This window comes from Centrocercus urophasianus, unplaced genomic scaffold, assembly GCF_019232065.1.
Source record: "Centrocercus urophasianus isolate 14NV4802_14NV808 unplaced genomic scaffold, USGS_Curo_1.0 seq_14, whole genome shotgun sequence".
In the NCBI taxonomy this organism is placed as follows: domain Eukaryota; kingdom Metazoa; phylum Chordata; class Aves; order Galliformes; family Phasianidae; genus Centrocercus; species Centrocercus urophasianus.
In genome coordinates, this window is record NW_024884586.1 from 19,847,216 (window position 1) to 19,866,596 (window position 19,381).

At 40.4% G+C, this 19,381-nt stretch overlaps 1 protein-coding gene across 5 annotated transcripts in view; it reads left to right on the forward strand.

The window, feature by feature from the left end:
* DPF3 (double PHD fingers 3) overlaps positions 1 to 19,381 on the forward strand; it is a 159,587-nt gene that overhangs the window by 110,606 nt on the left and 29,600 nt on the right. For all 5 annotated transcript variants that reach the window (XM_042814597.1, XM_042814598.1, XM_042814601.1 and 2 more), the window contains 2 exons: positions 5,422 to 5,559; positions 17,562 to 17,690. In XM_042814597.1, the coding sequence (XP_042670531.1) occupies positions 5,422 to 5,559; positions 17,562 to 17,690 (267 nt within the window). The remainder of the gene's footprint in view (positions 1 to 5,421; positions 5,560 to 17,561; positions 17,691 to 19,381) is intronic.

Below are 19,381 nucleotides of genomic sequence, written 5' to 3' on the forward strand. Positions count from 1 at the left end.
AACATCAGACAGGAAAGAAGTCTTGAGTGGGACACATGGGAAGAGGGGAATAGAATTGACTGTAACAATTGATTCTGCTCCCACAGTGTATCTGCTTTTTGCTTTGTTTCTGCTAGCAATTTATTTATGAAATGTGGAAGTATATAATGCTCGATACAGGCATTGTTGACCTGTATGTTTATTGCTTTGGAGCTCAGCATATCTGTGATCTTAATATGGAAGATAGTTTCTGGGACTCGTCCCTGTGGGGACACAGAAACAAAGATTATTTACTACCCTCAGAAAATCCCCTAAATAACTGGTAGAAGAGGTGTGTAGCACGACAGTGCTGATCAAAGAGGTACAAACATAATGCCTTTCCGTTGGTGGAGATCAAAGTACATTGTGTTAACATTGGAGATCTCTAGATATGCAGAGAGCCGACATAGCTGTTACAGTGAAAATTATATCACCAAACCAGTGCAAAACAGGGAATGGGTTTTGTTTGGAGTGGACAGAATGGTGGGACAGGAAGCTGGTTTTAAGGAATGGCTATCTGCTAGCAATTGCCTTAAGTTCAGTATTTGACACAACTCAGTTGAGAATAAAGAACAGAAGGCAAAGGAGAAAAGCAAAGACAATGAAGGAGCTAGATTCAGTAAAAAAAAAAGAGAAACGAAAAAAAACCGCTCATACTCCCTCAATTTCCTGTTTTCACTAAAAACATGGATTGTTTCCTTCTGTGTCATACTGGTGACAGATTGTGCAAAATGTATGTGGAGAGCTGGCTGGAACATAGCTCACAGCCTGCCAAGGACCAAATGTGTAACAATTTCAAAATGACAGCAACACAGCTATTAAATATTTGATTAGGAAATCTTTTAAGTCATAGATTTTAAACCTTCTTTTAAAGCAGGGGAAGTATTTTAGATTAATTTTACTCATAGAGAAGCATAAACAGATAAAAAATTTGTTTATCCAAGGAGTTACAGGTTGTTACAGGCCAGAACTTAGAACAGAACTCTCTTTTATGAAGTATTCAATGCTTGTGATTAAACTGTCTGCAAATTATGTTTTTTTTTCTTTGTAACACAGTTGTGTAATTTCTTCATTTCAGTCTTGGAAGGAACGTAAAGTCCTTCATAGGAGAGTGTTTGGTAACCTAATAAAATCTTCCTCATCAGTGCTGTTTGATCTGCACTGCCATGTTAGTGCTTACTTTCTCAGCTTGTTTCTAAGATGGCATTCACATCAGGTTGTAGAAAATACATCCTCTGAATGCAGGAGGAACTGGAGTGGGTTATGTTCTACAAATTCCTGCTGTTTTCATTGGGCTCGGCTACCTAATTAAAGCTGAAGTCAACTTCCCGGTGTTGAGATTCAGGATGAAATCCGCCACATGCAAGGATGATGAGCCTACGCAGCATGGAAAATTAAAGACAAAACAGTCAAAGCCACTGAAAGAAAGGCAAGGCCACCCAGCAATGCTTATGAAAGGCACACTCTCAGTTACTATGTATGAGCTGCGTAGTGTTAGAACATAATCACTAGCATACATTTCTGACTGGGGGAACCAGTTCCCATTATGCTTTTGTCAGCTCAGAGAATGAGAAAGATGTGATGTGAGCATTGGTCTGGGTGGTGGAAGTCATGAATTCTAATCCTGGTAATGACGAAAGATCACTGTGTGGGCAAGCCACTTAACCCCCCTTTGGTTCTCTTGTTTTAAAAGTGAAATGAGTGTTTCCCACTCAGGAATGTGGAAAAAGATTAATTAATGTTTGAAAAGCCAGTTTTGTAGTGGGAAGAGTTATTTAAGAGCTAAGTGTTCATTAATGATCACCCTTTTATAGAAACCGCTTCTTAGAGTGGTGATATGGTAGGTTAATAAAATGTGCTCTATCTGAAAAATAAGAGGTAAAGAATTTGCGAAGATTCCAATCTGTTGGAGAAACCATGAGGCTCAGACTTAGCTTTTATTTTAGGTTTCAAACTATCACCGAAGCCAATGACTCCTTTACCTGACTAATATCATGATAACCTTTTTCCCCTACAGAAGTCTAATCTGTCTGGGGAATAGGAAATCCCTGTAGTTTTGACTCATGTTTTAGAATCTTTCCATGACAGAACATGAATTTGAAAGGAGAAAAAGTCTAGACATCCAGAAAAAAGGGCTGCTGGAAGCTGCAAATCTTTGGTCCTACAAAGGATCTTCTGAAACTGTGTAAACAGAACTCCTTTGCCTCAGTGTTGGTTATAAATTCCTCCAAATTCCTTTTTAGCTAGGAACGTCTCAGCTTTCTGCTACACTTGAAAGCTATCTCAAAGAATATTGCCAGTGAGAAAGGCCCAGCTGCAGAATTACTACAGCCTATTATTACAACCTTATATTGATTCTTGCTGATTTTTGCTGTTGGGTTTATATATATATATATATATATATATGTTTTATTTTATTATTATTATTTTTTTTGCTTGAGAAGGGAAAATCTGAAAACCCATCTGATTTCCTATACTATCCTATACCGTCTTAAGCTCTTGACTGAAATCCTTATAGGATCATGTTGGGAATGGAGATAAGACCACAGCCTTGGGAGTTTCTTCAGGGAATGCAAGTTTCCTTCTGTGCGTTGAGGAAGAAAGCTGTATGAGACCTTTATTAAAGGATGCTTTGCTTTTGCAAGATAACACCTTATCTTGCTAGAATCATTGGGGTTAGAATCGTAGCTATGTTTTCATGTAGGCCTAAATGGAATGAAGCTTGGTAGAATTTTTAGAAATATTTAAATATTTTTTATTCAAAATTAAAAAAAAAAAAAAAAAGCCAAAATTGAAAATAGGATACTGGACTGGGTTTTAGATATCTGTTTTTACAGCTAGATTAGTAGTAATGCAGGATCAAGCAGAGTAAGAACAAGGTATAACTGGATCGTTTATATCACATAGCTATTGATTCCAGGTGCCTCTCCTTTGTTAGTACAGTACTGATCATCTGTCTGTGCTCTGAGTAGAAGTTAAACAGGGAAGGTTTTGAGCAGTACTAGTAATTCATAGCAAAAATATGATTTTTAACTTCTATCTTCAAACACACAAATAAGGTGGTTAGAGCAGGATACTTAGTGAAATGCTTCAATAATCTGCTAGGAATGTTAATCTCTCTCTCCATTCTAATAAATGCTATTACAGTTGCTTAATTAGATGGAGCTATCCTTCTGTAATAATTTAAACAGTGAGAATTTTGTAGCTGTCTTTGGTTTGATGGTGACTTCTGAGTTACACTTTTCCAAATATTCGAAAAGTGGAGGCTAAGTTGCACAGAACTGTGGGCTTCTGGTTGTTTTACTCCTTGTCAGTAGCTGTTTCCCTGCTTGTCCTTTATTCTGTAAGCCTTCGGATGAGCAGTAGGTAATTCTGCTCTCCAGAATGGAGTAGAAAAATACTGAGGGACATGGTTTAGTGGGAAATTTTAGTGCTAGGTAGACGGTTGGACATGGATGTTGTTACAGGTCTTTTCCAACTTTGGTGATTCTATGATTCTGTGACTGCTACTAGAAGAAGGGAGACCAAACTTGTGTTTTGACGACAGCATGCACTGAATACCAATCCAGTTGTTCAAAAAATCAATTGTTCAAAAATTGTTCAAAAAACAGTTAGGTTTGCAGCACAGATGAGGGTAGATGCTTGAAAGAATGTATGAACATATGCATCTGGGCATTTTAATCCTTCCCAGTTTCTCTTCTGCAGGAAATTTCATTTCTAAATCAAGGGAATTCAAAGACTTAAAACCCCTCTGCTCAGGATGCGTTGCATTTGGAAAAAAAACCTCTTTCTGTTGGAATAACTACATGATCACCATCTTGCAGAATGGAGAAAACTGGAATAAAAGTATCTAATCTTTCAGTTCAGTCATTTTATTCATATCATGGGGTTGTATCACATGTTTATAATAAAGCAAAGTATTTTCCCTAAGGAAACAATAATAACAACAAGTTAGAAAAGACAGAGAATTAAATCTGTTATGGTAGGCTTTGATTTACAAATTTCTATCCTTTGTTCTACACTGTGGAACATCAACTGGCTTTTTGTGAGCAGCAGCAGAAAAGTAAAATAATGGAGGTTTTACTTAGGTGTGAATTATTGCAGTGAGTCTTTTTATGATTTTTTTCTTGTTTGTTTGCTTCTTTTTAGAGTTTAATGACATTGATGTAATTACTCAGTTGTCTATGGAATGGGATGTACCTGTATGCATTGCAGGATTCATTTCAGGTATCAAGTTGAGTGACAATTTTAGGACTGGATGGTGACTTCCCTTGGAGATCTTTTGAAGAGGCGTAACATAAAGACAGAGAATTAGAGGTTGAGTTCTGTTTTATCTTCTGGCACACCTTCCTAGCATGCTACGTGGGCAGAGTACTGGACACAGCACTTATTCCTGAGTGAAATCCTTCAGACTGCTGAAGCTGTACAGTGACTGAATACGTAACTAGCAGGAAAAATCTGCAGGAAGGCCACTAAGCTTCTGCCTTTGTTTACTAGTCTTCTGAAGTGGCAATATGAAATACAATTTGATAGATAAAATATCTGCATAAAAGAAAATGGACATTCAGAGAATGCTTTGAAGATAAAAAGAGAGAACTTTTAGAAACGGTAACACAAATTAAAATCTTTACAGAAGCTCGATTTGTATATAACGAATTTTATGATGAAGTTTGCCCTTGCATTGAGCTTATACACTCTGTAGACCTTTCATCAGCCTGAATTGTTTATTCTTGTTCTTAATGCCTGTTGACTTAGTCTTAAAACAAACAAAAATTCAGAAGCAGGATTCCACGTCACATTTTATGCTATTCATTAGGATTCTGAATGTGAAGTTAACCTGGATGGGGAAGAATCACTACTATTCTTCAAGGAAGAAACTGTGGAGGACTTCCATCTCCTTGTCTTGACTGGGAATTATGAACAAAGCTATTTATTGTTTTTTAAAATAAAGCCTTTTGTAATTTTGTTTTCTTTTCCTAGGGATCAATAATCAAGAAAATAATGTCCTTTCTTCTTGGTCCAGTTCCCCTTGCTGTGCATTGTTTAGCATCAACATCAGAGCTGGGGCATTTCATTTAATTTTATGTGCAATCTTGTTAGCAATCTCAGTAGAGAGGATTAGGACTGTATGAGCTGCAGAGACTGGATGTTCATTTGTTTAGGCCAGCAGGCAGGGTTGCTGGCAGCATGGGAGGTGTGCTTATCTGGGGATGCGGGGCAGCTGAGCTGGTGTCTGTCACCTTTTACTGACACCCACTGGGAGTATTTCAGGCAGGAACATGGAATGTGTGATGCTACTGCCAGGGGAGGAGGGGGTGCTGTTTGAAGAATGCTGTCACTGTTTCAGGTTGTCCTGATGTTTCCATTCTCTCTTCTCCTCCCTCCTGTTGCCTTTCCTCCAAGTCTGTGGCAAGCGTTACAAGAACAGGCCTGGACTGAGTTACCACTATGCTCATACTCATCTTGCCAGTGAAGAGGGTGATGAAGCCCGGGAGCAGGAGACCCGCTCTTCTCCTGTCCACAGAAATGAAAACCACAAACGTGAGTAGTATTTTCCCTTTACCTTTGAGATCCTTTTTGGAGATGTTGCCTTCAGCTGTTCTTTGCTTTGTGGAGGCTGGCTTGATTGCCTGGCTCCGTTGTGAGTGATTGGTACCTGGATGCTTGGAGCTAATCAGCCGCAGCTCACACCAGTGCTGGCTCAGCTAGTCAGGAATTCATTTCAAACCCACCATTATCTCTGCAGCAAGTCACTTTTCCATTACTGCTCCTGTGGGGAGGAGGTGTCAGGGAGGGGGGCGGGGGGGGCAGGGGGAAGAAGAGCTGCCCAACCCACCCTTTGTCAAGCAACCTCCCAGTGGCTGTTAGTAGGGATGTCAAGGAAATGCACATTCCATTTCAGAGGGCTGTCATTGTTTTGCCTTTGAGCAAGACACCTTTATCCCTGCCTTGGATTTTTTATATGAAATTCACAGCTTCTGTTCTCCTTATCCCTGCATTGCTTCCTCAGAAGCCTCACACTCAACTTTACCAAAAGATGCTTCTTAGTTACAGTTCTGGAAAATCTATGAAAAAATACCAGTTCTCCTCTGCAAGGAGTGCTAGAATGTGAGATGAGTCACATGCCTAGATTTCTGACACCAGTGCAAGGCTGAAAGAAAACTAATGCCTGAATGGACATATTTGTCTATCCTTCCTGTGTTTCTTAGGTACAGAACAGGAGATTGAGGAGACTATGCTATGTACTAATTTTTCATAAGATTGGCAAGTCTCTAAGCTGCTGTTTCTCAGATTTCCAGTGTGCAGTACTATGGGATAGTTACTTTTACCTTGGGATTTGTGAACTTACTTTTGTTCCCTTTTGAGACATTCTTTTAAATCACATTGTGAACTGTGTCATCTTAGTTCAGAGTAATGAACAATGCAAACAAAGCTATAAAATGCTTATGGGAAGAAATATCCAGCAAACATGTTATAATGTGTTATGAAGAAGTGGAAGACTTATGGAAGTAGGAAAACATTTTCTTTCAAGTCAGATAATTGATAATTGTCCCCAGGGATGGAGGGGAGGGGGTTTCCATCCTCCAAAGCATCTGCTGCTAGCCACTGTGTGAGCTTGAAGGGCCACTCCCATTCGACAATCTCAGTATTTCTGTCACTTTTATGCCCTGCTTTTCAGTTATTCATGTGTTTGGTAGGTTCATAGTAAAGGTAATTTTGACTCTTCCAGCTCTTGACAGACTTGAGCTAGCTGTGCACTAAGAACAGCTTAGGCAGGCTGGAGACTGTCAGTGTTCTGCCAGTAGCTTTTGTTTACTTAACATTTACATTATCTCTGAGTTTTGTAATTGTTGGCTTTTTTATTTTTTTATTTTTTAATGCCTGCAATATTTAGTTATAGCTATATACCTGAGAGGCATATCACAAGTCTCTATTGAGTTAATATTCATAATGGCTTTGCACAGATGCTCAGACAAAGAAGGGTAGTGTGTTTTACCCTTCAGCTTGTCACAGAGGTCAAGGACAGTTGCAGTCCTTATCCTTCTGGTACTTAAGAATTTGTTACAGTTAGCAGAAAGAGGAGCTAGAAAAGCTGTGGGAAGGTTAGCATCAGAGGACTTAGCCCATGGAAAGAAAGATTTGTTCTGCTGCATAGGATGGGGTAGAGTAGGAACTACTCAGGCTTGTGTTCCCCCCGAGCTTCTGTGTAATGCATGTGCGGCAGAGGCAATCTGCTAAAGCACAAATCCCAAAACAGGCAGAAGTACAAAACCAGTGGGGTAGAATCCTCTGACATCCAGATTCCCAAACAGAAAGAATCTGGTTAACAACCAGACAGGAGCCAGTGAGGTACAGGCAACAGCTATGCGAATGTAAAGATCACCCTTGGGGAAAGTCCCAGATGCTGGAAGGTAACTCTCCCAAATGGTTTAGCTGTCGCAGTCGCTGTTTGTTCCTTTTTGCCTGTTTATTTGTTTGCAGCCTTGAGCTCAGATCTTGCATCTCTGCTCTTTCACTTGGTGATATTTAATTTATGCTGCCATTTATCTTCCATGTGAATGCTAATTGTCCACATTGCTAATGTGCAGTCATTAAATGGTCCCTTTGTACAGGAGGATGGTGAGGAGCCAGAGTATCAGATCTTTCCTCTCCCCTAAGAACTGCTAGGCATGTGTTATGAATTAGATTTGACAGGTTTGCAGTATTGCAGGGCTTGGGCTTCAAGAATCCTCTCTGCATGGGCTTGGGGGAAAAGGGAGGGAGGAGGGGGGGATTTTAATCCAAACAGCTAATCCGCAACCTACTGAACAGGAGGACCAGAGATATGGTATAGAGCAGGATCTGGTTATTTGCTTAGCAGTGTGTCAGAGAGATAGGAGCAGCCTGATTTAGCAATGGCAAGGCAAATTGAAACCAGCCATTTGGAATTTGTCACACTGTGGGAGGTGAGCATTGGGTCAGTGAAGTTCAGGCAGGCAGGCATTTGCAGCGTGAACTTCCTTTGTACCTAAGTGTCTGCAGTAGCTTCTACAGTCTCTGCTCCTTGCAGTACCTGCAGTAATGGCAGCTTTGCTTATGCAAGAATGGTGTTTCTGGAGCTCAGCTCCTACAAGATTCAGTTACTGATGCCCTGGCTAGAGCCAGCTCAAGACCTGATGGCTTCTTGCACACCCGAACCCATTCATCTTTACTCTTCTCCTCCTGCATAGACCAATTTGGATAGTTAGGTAAATTATCCAGGGACTGGAGAGGAGATTTAGATAGGAACAACCTATCTGGAAATGAAAGCTACTGAAGAGATGTGTATTAAAGAAGAAGACTGACCCAAACCCCAAGTCTCACTTCTCTGGGATGTCTCACTGTCCTTGGGAGGTGCAGAAGGTTTATTTACAACTCAGGTGTCTTCCTTTCTGTAGATGATCCTTTGCATCAGGAAAGACAGTTCAACAGTATTCTCTTGCTTTTGCCTTTCCTAAAACACCTTGGCCTGAGCTTTGTTTGAGCTTTAGCTGCTTTGTTTGTACGTCTTATCTAGCCCTTTGGCACAGATACAGTTTTTCCTCAGTGCTTAGTCTTGCCTTCACCTATACACCCATTTATCATTGACACGCTTTCTGATTTTTGGCATGAATATGGTCTTGTGAAAAAGAGATTATAGAAAACCTTTAAAAGAGTCAACTCCCCTTTTCTTCAAGTCCACCAATAAAAAGAAATAACCCCACACCATTTTCAGCATTTTTTCTGCTGCCTTTTCCTCCACATGTTGGCACTGACAGTGTGAGATTTGTGAGCTCAGGGTGCATCCAAGACTGCTACAAAACACTTGCTGTTTTATTCCATCTGTATGGGTACAGGCCAGCTCCTGGGGGCAGCTGGTGTTCACAAATTTGGAGACACTTCTGATATAGGAATTACATTAGACTTCCATCTATTGAAATGTATATGAATGAGTGTGCTAGTATAAATGCGCTTCCTTAATTCCCAAGAGAATAGGATGGTCTGTCTACATGGAGAAAAACTGCCTCCCAGTGAAAGAAGAAGAACCTTCAGTGGCATTTTGCTGTGTGAAGCATTGGTTACAGGCAGCTGCATAGTAAACAGCAACTGAACTTATGCCCACAAGCACTTTGGCCAAAGATGATTCTAAATAAAGCCCATTGTGCTGACTGTTGCTGGCCTAACTGTCACGTGCAAGTTGAGTCTTACCTGCAGTAAGCTTAATTAACAAGAATGCAGTTCTGTGCACTCCTGTCACTCTGCAAACTTGAGCACCTAACCTGTAAAACCACCTGTTTATGTTATTTTGTGGTATTGGCCTGTTGTGCCCAGTTGCATTGCAGATTTTATGATGTGGATAAATCGCTACTGGAGAGACCAGCTAAAGTTGTTTGTGTACTCTAAGCATAATTGGATACCCAGTCTCCAGAGATAAAAAATTAATGTGCTAACCTCAGTTTGCCTTCAAGCTGTCCTCCAGCTCCCCCACGCAGTCATCTTTGAAACATTTTTATTTCCATCCAGGCAGGGGGCTGGCCATGAATAAATGACGAGAGTCAGCCCCTCGGTTGGAGATGAGCTGTTTGTTCCTCTCCACAAGCAGCATCAATTTGAAAAGCTACATCAGGCCTACTTTTTCCCTGCCTCACTGCTTATTCTCACTGGGGCCATGATAGGAGCCACATCTGAATGCAAGGGTGCATCAGTGCCCACCTTGTGACAACAGACCCTGCAGCAGCAGGTACCTTTTCAGTGAGAACATGTACATTGCCTTGATTTGACTTCTCATTAGTTTAATCTCTCTCTCTCTCTCTCTCTTTTTTTTTTTTTTTTTTTCCTAGGGCTAGTTTTAATGAAGAAAAAAAGAATACTAAAAGAAGCTGGAAATGAATAATGATTTCCACTCAAACTCTGTTTGCAGTTGTAAATTTCTTAGACTTTTAGTGCCTATGTTCTGAGATGTTAAGATAAGTGAGATGTTCTGAGATGTTAAGATCTTAAGATGTTAAGATAGAGTTTTGGAATACTGGAAGATCTCAGATTATCTACAGAGACCCATAGGGAGCCTTTGGTTGACTTGTTTAGAAGGTTTTTTTTTTTTTTTCCTTGTGTGTGTGTGTGCATGCTTATTTTTTTGTGTGTATGTGTTGTATTTTCATGTTCTCCTTGGACAGAGCCTGCATCGTTTTAGATGTTCAACACTCAGAGAATCACCAGTCAGTAATTTGTAGGAAAATATTTCCAATTTGACTAATTGAACACCATGTGTTGCTCCATGTGCCTGTTCTTGTGACAGAACAATATTATTTATGTGTTTGTGTATAAATATATATATATATTTTTTTTTTCTTGCCATCTCCATGCTTTTTTGTCCTCAGCATAGATTTCAAACCAAGCAAGTAAGACCCAAAAGATTTGATAAAATTTGAGCTTAGGTGCTCTGCCTTCTCATATTGCTCCAATTAGCAATTTCTAGAGCCAAAGCTTACAACATATTCCAGTTGTATGAATGCTGAGGGCTGCTGCTAGCCTGGGCTCCATATTGGTCACTGCGATCCCTCCTTGTATTTCCTGTGCTGACAGGAATGCTATATTTCAATGGCTAGAGGCCAAGTGTCAGGAGAGGAACCTCACAAAATCAGAAAATCTATGTTTTAACTATGTCAGATTCTTTTGTCTACTGTTCTTATCTCCTGTTTGTTCTCATGAGGCACTGGAGAGTTAGATCATGGTCTATTCTCAATGATTCACTGTGAGCAATGGGATTTTGGCCCTTGTCTTAGGTGCTCTTGCATAAGAATATCTGAGATCATTGCACTGACATTTGTATGAAGTATGCCTTGAGAAGCAGGAGCACTGATCTCCCAGATCTACAAGATCTCAATAACTCATGCCGTATGCCCTTGCTCTGCCCCCCGCTGCCCACCTGCCAACCCATTCCTTCATTGTTCAAGGTAAGGCCATATCAATTCCTGTAAAAGATGTGATCAATTGCTCTTCCTTCCCCTGCACAGAGGCTTTCTGTGACTCCTCCAGAATGCCTGCTTCTGGTAGCGCTCCCTTCTTGCAGCTTGTAGTGCTCCTTGGCTGTCTCTCTCCATGCACAGAGCGTGTAGCAAAGGCAGCCTGTTGGAGTTGCTAAAAACTGTGTGAAGGCGATAGATTTCTCTCTCTTCACAGCACCAACTAACCCAAAAAGGAGACCAAATGCAGTTGCTAAGAACTGGCCGTATTTCTTGTGAATGGTTGGCAGCACCTCTTGCAGCAGCACAGCCTGCTTCTCTGGCTGCCAGCAAAAGATGTGCTCATGCTGTGCAGTGGAGGGCGGTGTGGAGAGCCTAGGGTAGCAAAGTGTAGGGCTGTGCAGAGGAGTGAGGTTGGTGCTGAGAACAGAGCAGCAGCTCTCAGGGCTACAGACCCAGGTTCATGCTCACTCCAAGCAGAAATTATGCAGTTAAATACTGTGCTACGTCAGCACAGCAGTGTCACCAACATGTGACTGCGGCTCTAGCCAGGTGTTGTCCTGCTCTTCTCTCAGAAGCTATACTTCAAAAAAAGCCATGGTCTGAGTGCTTCCCTCTCTTCCCTCTCTCCCAAATACCTATTTTTGGTTTTTGTTTTTTTTTTTTTTCTTTGTTGTAATGCCTTGCTTGAACCTGCCTATCCTCTGCAGATGCATTGGGAGCAGCAAATTAAAGGGCCATGCCTCAGTTCCTTACACTTGAGAGATGAAGTAATAACAGGTGGCAAGACCACAGGCAGGCCCAGCCTGGCACTGCAGTCGCCATGGAAACGGGCCAGACCTGTGAGGAATGAGTGCTGTCAGCGGTGGGGGGAAGGCAAGCTGAACACATGGCCACTTATGCCATAGGTTGGGACTTTCTGTCACCAGGTCCTCCAAGGGACTCTGTGAAGGCAGGCGCAGGCTCTTGGCCAGCATTTTGCTGCACAGGTGGCCAAATGGTGGACTTGTACTTTGGCACTGAGATGAAGGGAGGTGTCAGAAATGAAAATTGGGCCCTACCCAGCATCAGACAAAGACTCTTGTAGAATTCATTAAAAAAAAAAAAAAAAGGCAAATCCCTGCCTCTTTTTCTCTGTTGCAAAGTGCATTGACTTGGTTCAGTCCTGCACGCAGGTTCCCATGGTCTTTATTGTGCTCTGGAAATTTCTGTTGCAAACAGAGTAAATGGCCTTTTGAATTGAACTGAAACCTTCAACGGACCTTATTGGTTTTGGATCAGGCCCAGAAGAAAAAAGTAAGAGCTGGACAAAATGTGTAAGGAAAATTCCTTTTGGGAGTGCATTTGTGTCTGATTGTAGCCAACTCACTGTAACCATTTAAATAAACAATGCACAAGCCCCCCCGCCCCAACCCTGAGCTGTGCTCTGGTCCTCCTCTGCTGCCTTTCCAGACTTAGGAACAAGATACAAAACAGGTAAAATGTTGGCAGACCTAGATGCACAGCTTACATGATGGCTAAGTATTATGCTGTAGTACCTAGGTTGAAGAAATATCTGTGACTGTGATTTCCACCTCTAAGTGTTTTAGGGATTGTAATCCAGATCTGTTTCTTTTGAACTTGCCTTTCATTCGAAGTATTCTCTTCAGCCATGAGAGCTAGAAACTGAGACTCTTACTGTGTTTTGTGGCTCCAGAAGATGATGTTGAGAAGAAAAACCCTAATTTCTTGATGTTATTTCACTACAAGCAGCTTTTTAATTATTAAAGAGAGCACATAACTTCTAGTTTCTTTGATTTGGGAGAGAGGAAGGGAAGCTAGAATTCTGTTCAGAACCCCTGCCTTCAAAATCAAGAAAGCGCAGAAGTTATTTTATTTGAAATTATTGTTGGCACAATAGAAGAGAGAGATGCCATCCAGAAGGAGCTTGACACACTTGAAAAGTGGCCCCATGAGAACTTATTAAGTTCAGCAATACCAAGTTCAAGGTGCTGCATTTGGGTTGAGACAATATGAATGTAGACTGGGAGAGGAACTCATTGAGACTGGTTCTGTGGAGAAGGACTTCAGGGTCCTGATGACAAAAAGCTGACATGAGCTTGCAGCCCAGAAGGTATCATGGGCTGCATCAATAGAGGGGTGGCCAGCAGGGAGAGGGAAGGGATTATCCTCTTCTACTCTGCCCTTATGAGACCCCATCTGGAGCACTGTGTCCAAGCCTGAGACCCCCCCGAGTGCAGGAAGGATGTGGAGCAGTTGGAGCAAGTCCAGAGGAGGGCCATAAGGATGAGCAGAGGGCTGGAGCACCTCTCGTATGATGAAAGGTTGAGGAGCTGGAATTGTTTAGCTTGGAGAAGAGAAGACTTCAGGGAGACCACATTGCAGTCTTCCAGTGCTTGTAAGAAGCTTACAAGCAGAAGGAGGGACTGACTTTTCACATAGCCTGAATAGCGACAGGACAAGGGAGAATGATTTTAACCTAAAAGAGGGGAGATTTATGTTAGATGTTAGGAAGAAATTTTTTCCTTAGGGTGGTGAGACACTTGCACAGGCTGCACAGAGATATTGTAGATGCCCTGTCTCTGGAGGCATTTAGGCCCGGATTGGATGGTCCCCTGGGTACCCTTATCTGGTGGATAGAAGCCTTGCCCATGGCAGGGGGTTGGAACTGAATGATCTTTAAGGTGCTCTCCAACCTAAGCCATTTTATGATCTTAAATGTTTAAATTCAGTCAATTTGTTTAGCTCTTCATGTTTTGTCTACAGAGCAAAGTTACTGTGTGATATACTATAGAATCAATTTACGGTACCTGTTTTATAGGAGGACTCCTGTGAATAATGTTACTATATTTTAATAATAAATGTATTCAGCTTTGCATGACATATTTTGAAATTCATTTGATTAGGCCAGGATGAAGAAATGTATTTCAGTGTAAAAGCATTCCGAAGTTATTTAGAAATGCAGGCTTCATTTTCGGACTCCTATCTTCACTTGAATCAGCTTTCAGGTACAGTGAAACCATCATCTGACCTGTGCAGATCTTCCTTAATGCATTTTTAAAAAGTGTTTTAAAAAGCAGTATACTCCTTATTTGAGAGCAGATGTAGATAAAGACAGGGCCTTTGATGAAACAAGAAAGTGAGACCAAGTTGGAATGGCAAGAGGTACTGATTTAAGTATACCCCCCTACGAGAACACCTTAGCTCAGGCAGTACTCCTCAAAGCTCCACAAAGCTTTTGATCTGTTTTTGCAGTTTGTAATGTAAAAGAAAATCAGAAGAGTTTTGTGTAAGTTAGGACAAAACCATGGCTGTTTTTCAAAGCTTTACTTTAAAACGGTTTCTGAATCTGTGTGAGCATTTTTAGACAAAATCCTTGGTTATAGTGGCACAATCAAAATGATTGAGCTAGCACACCTAGGTGAGTTACTTCTCATTAGCTGAGCCATCATGTGGCTTAAGCTAACACCTTCTACTTTGTGATTAATGTGTGAGAAAAGTGTATTCCTAGTTAATTACAATGTCTCAAATGAAAAGTAGCAACACATTAGTCTCCAGTAATTTAATTGCTTTCACTTATGCATCCATTCCCTTACTTATTTTGTGAGTAGTTTTGTTGATTAAGGGGTGGAATTAGGGCTGAACTTCTTGTGTATGATATGCTTCTCATGAATATTGCACATTTTATTTTTCTATCTTTGCTTTGTTTCTTAATTTCTTCATTTGTAAAATAGAACTTAAAACTGCAAGGACATGCACACATACATAAACACACACACACACGCAAAACCAGGGGAAAAAAAAAAGCCAGCAGTTGAAAGTAAGAATTCTGCTTTCTTACTGTCATCTGTAAGGCTCTTCATTCTCAACCCTTCTGTGCTTTAGCCTAGGGCTTAATTCACTGAACAGTACTGATGAAGCTTGACTTAAGTTTCATTCCAGTTGTTACACCTGTTAGAATGGAAAAGCATTGGAGAGGCTAACATTGCCCGTACTGAATGATTTGGCTGTGAAGATGCATTGGTTAAGACAACATTGGTGTAACTTCAGAACTTCTAATCTGTGTACAGCTTTTCATGTACAGTGTCCATATTTGTGAGTGACAAGCAACAAATGAGCACCTAGACACAGACTACAGTCTAGAAGAACCTCCTCAATAGCAAAACAGGCATCCGCCTGTGCAATGCACCATAGACAAATTGATCAGTGCACATATTTTCATGAGATTACCTGTCCTATTTCCAGATTGACTGTTGGTGATCTCATGATCTTAAGCTCATGAGATGTACTGGAAAAATTTAAGTCAGCATATGTTGAGTGTTAAATCAATTATATGATTCTGCACCATGATACTAGAGCTCTTTCCTTATTATGGTGCTGGCAGACACCTTTGATGATTATTTTTATTTGTGGCCTCATCACAGAATTCTTGTGTGTTTTTGAGGAAGCTGGTTAATCACTTTACTACCAGGCTTTCCAGCTGAAAATCCAGCGGTGCCTCTTCACCATGAAGTTTAATTAGGGCCCAGAAAAAAGAAAACTTTGACTTCACTGAGGGTTAATATTGGTTTCTTAGTATCTGTAAGGCACTTTAAGGAATTCACATGAGAAGTGAGGTAATAAGGAACAAAAAAATCACTGAATGCTGGGCTTACTGAGTTTGTGTTGTGTACAACCACTCTGTAGATGGAGCAAAATATAAACAATTACTTAACTTTCACAGAATGGGGCTGCTGTGGGAAAAATAAATGTTAGGGAGATCTGCTATTTAAACAAAAACAACAACAAAAAAAAAAAAAGAAAAGAAAAAAAGAAAAAAGAAAAAGAAAGAAAAAAAGAGTACAAGCAGCAACTTTATGACCATTTTGTTACAGCTCTTAAAATGAATCGATGTGCTAGGCTTCCACCTGGTTGCTGTTCTTTTTTGCTTATCTTGCACACGTGTCTTAAATGTCTCTCTGCTAAATGGCAAAATGCTAACCAAAGAGTGGGAGTTTATGTCTGTTCTTGGGAGAACTGAAGATCTTAACAGCACCATATCAGAGTAAAACCCATTGTTTCGTAAATACATCAGGAACTTGGTGATTGTGTGGGAAGAGAATGGCGTATTTGCAGTGTTATGTTTTTTAATTTTTTTTCTTATTTTCACCTTACTTGCAGTCTTTCAGCTGCCAATTTCCAAAAAAGCTCAGATAATCAACAGCTGGAAGTGAATGAATAAATAGATGCACCCAATCCAACAACCGATTGAACTCTGAGAAAAATTTAATTTTAAGTGTGTGTCTTGGAGTGCTACCAGAAGCCCTTTAAAATGTCATTGTTCTTCAGGGGAAATTTGAATGTGGACAAAAAGACCATCAATACAGGCTGTCAAAACATCTGTTAAAAATCTGCAAGTTACAAAATATGCATTAGAAAGATAATTAAATATAGATGGCGCAGTTTAAAGGTCTTCATTTTTTTCTGGTTTGTAGCAATCTACATGGAGTAGAGTCAGGTCAGATATACTGCTAGAAGTATATCTACCTTTTTTTAAGTTAAAAAAAGAAAAAACATAGACCATGCTGACCATTCCTCCCGCTCCTCTAAACCTTTCCAAGCTCCTGGTTGGGCAGAAACAGGAAGTTTTCTCTCTCTGGAGAGTAAAGGAGGAAAATGGCAGCTATGAAGAAGAAAAAAAAACAGTGATGTTTTTTTGCTCAACCTGAGAATACTAAATACATCTGCCTATCTCTTCTTTCTAGGGGAACAGACTTCCCTTCTACCTAAGATCCACTGTGTGTTTTCTCCTCTACAGCTAGCGGGAAAATAACAACTCAAATTCCCTTCTTTTTTTCTTGGCTGAAGTTTTTATCTCAGCAGCTTAGATTTCCACCCTTGGCCAACTCTTTGCACCTGTGCTGGATGCTCACTTGGGCCAGACTTGCTGCCTTGCCTTCATCTCTTGGGCATGCACAGTCTACTTCAAGTGGTATGATCCTGGGTCCATCACCCTGAAGGGACTGCGACTGTAAAGAGTTATCAGCATTTGAACTAACTTTTTGAATGAGAAGACTCTACAACTTTGAGATGTAATCTCTTCAAAAAGAAAGCTTTAGAAATAAAACCAGTTAGGTTTCTATGCTGTAGGTTTTGGAGTTTTGGGGAATGTGCTTTTCCCTTCTGCAATTGTACTTTGTGTGTTTACGTTTATGGCTGCTGTCTGAAAAACCAGGCTTGGCTTACTGACAGCTCAGGTCTGATTCTGCACTAGGGATTGTTTATATACTTGTGTGTATTATGAATTCCCTCAACTGTTCAGGGATGTCTGGCAGCAGGTCCTGATGAGGGACCAGACCAGCTGCATTGTAAAGGAACTGGTGAAGTGCATTGCAAACAAAATAGCTAAAGCGTACGGTCGGTGTACCTGAGATGGAGGTGATTCACTTTTGATTTTCTGATTCACAGAATTCACTTTTTGTTCTAACTGACAGTGTTTCGCGTGGCCTGCAAACTCAACAATTTAACATCGTAGCTAAGAAAAGGGGGAAATATCCAAACTGAATGCTCTTTAAGTAAATCTGATTTCTAACCTGACTGCAGCCCAGAAAGGACCAGATGGGGTCATCATTCCCAATAACTACTGTGACTTCTGCCTTGGAGGCTCCAATATGAACAAAAAAAGTGGCCGGCCTGAGGAACTTGTGTCGTGCTCAGACTGTGGGCGCTCTGGTAGGTGACTTCTTGCAGCTTTCTTATATAAAAGTGTATTTGTATTTTGTTTTTTGCTCCTGAAGATTTTGAAGAAAGCCAGCAGATTTGGGAGGGAATAGAAGACAAGGTCTTACCTCTTGTCTGTGTTTGTGGAAAAGGATGATTGGAAAATTTTCTGTCATAAAAACAATTTTAAGCTAATGAGATCTTATGAAGTAATACAATTTTAATGTATTTATTAACTTCTACAAACTTCGGTACATGTACTAGTTGTTCCTTTAACAGAAGAAGAAGACCCTAAAACAATGTTAAAGAATGGGCTCTGTCTTAAGTGCTGCAATTACAACTATAAATTACTTACAAGATTTACGAAAGTTGCATGACAAGCATTTCCATTGATTACGCATTTCATGCATTTTTTTCATCCAAAAAAGAAAGAGGGAGGAAATTACAGGGTAGGGATGGGGGTAGCTGTCAAGAATTATCCTCTTACAAGATGACTATCATTAATTTTGTTTAAAGACATTTTTATTTCTCCATTTTCTTCCCTTTGCTCTTTTTAAATGTAAGCAATTGTGTCTTTCCCATTCTGGATTGTCTTTATTTCTGGACTGCTGTTTTCTTCCTTCCTTTCTTTTTTTTTCTCTTTTTTTTTCTCTTTTTTTTTTTTTTTTGATTTTATCCCAGCTGAACAGTTATTTATAGCTCATATGAGAGGTAGTGGCAATGGTAGAGGAAATAGAAGACCTTTAATAACTGCATGTTCCAACTTAGGCCCAAGTTTTCAGTTCTGTTATTTCTGGGCAGTGGTGATACTAATGGTGATAAGAATTTCAAATATAAACGTGGAAACAAAAGAGATCTTGAAATTCAGTATTGTTGCTACTTCTGTGCTATGGTCACTAAAAGATGTTTGTTGTGTGATGGCTGAAGTGCAAAGTGAAGTGTTCTTGTACTGAACCAATGGCCTGCTCATACTCCCACTGAAATTCATAGTAAGCCTCTAGTCAAATTCAGTGGGAGCAGGATTAGACTCTCACTGGCGAATTGCCTTCTGCAGTTGTTGTGACCTCTGAAGATCTTCTGAAGTGATACTGACTGGTCACCAGGGGACCAGCGGTGAACCCTTTGGTTTTCTCCAGAGGCTTCCCAAAGAATGCTGCACAAACAGTAACATGGACCTTTTAGTGATACGCGTTTGCTTCTTAATACTTAAAGGGAAAAGCTCATGCGGTCTGTGGTGCCAACTTGGAAGATCATTTCCCTTCCCCTTGACTGCTGTAGTTCAATATAACTTATTTCAGCATTGTCCTGAGACTGTACAGTGAGACAGATCCATACTTTTTTCTACTTAAACATTGCTATGGTGATTATATCAGGATGAACCAGAAATACATTAATTTCCTTGATGGCTTAGCGTGGTGGAACAAGTAGATCAGCATGTAACCTAAATTGTGCAAAATCAGTTCCATTAAATGCTATCCTTGTACAAATTCTGACCCACCCTGGGTCATTCATAAGGCTCTGCAATGATGTGACTGATGTGTGATGAAAGTGATTAAGGTACAACCACACACTAATCTGTAAACTAAAACAATGAAAAGTCTTTGGTGTCCATCTTCCTCTTTCTTGATAATGGGGAACATTTTCATTATACTGAAAGAGAGGTCGTGGAAATCATCTTGTTTCTTCCCTTCTTAAAGCCACTA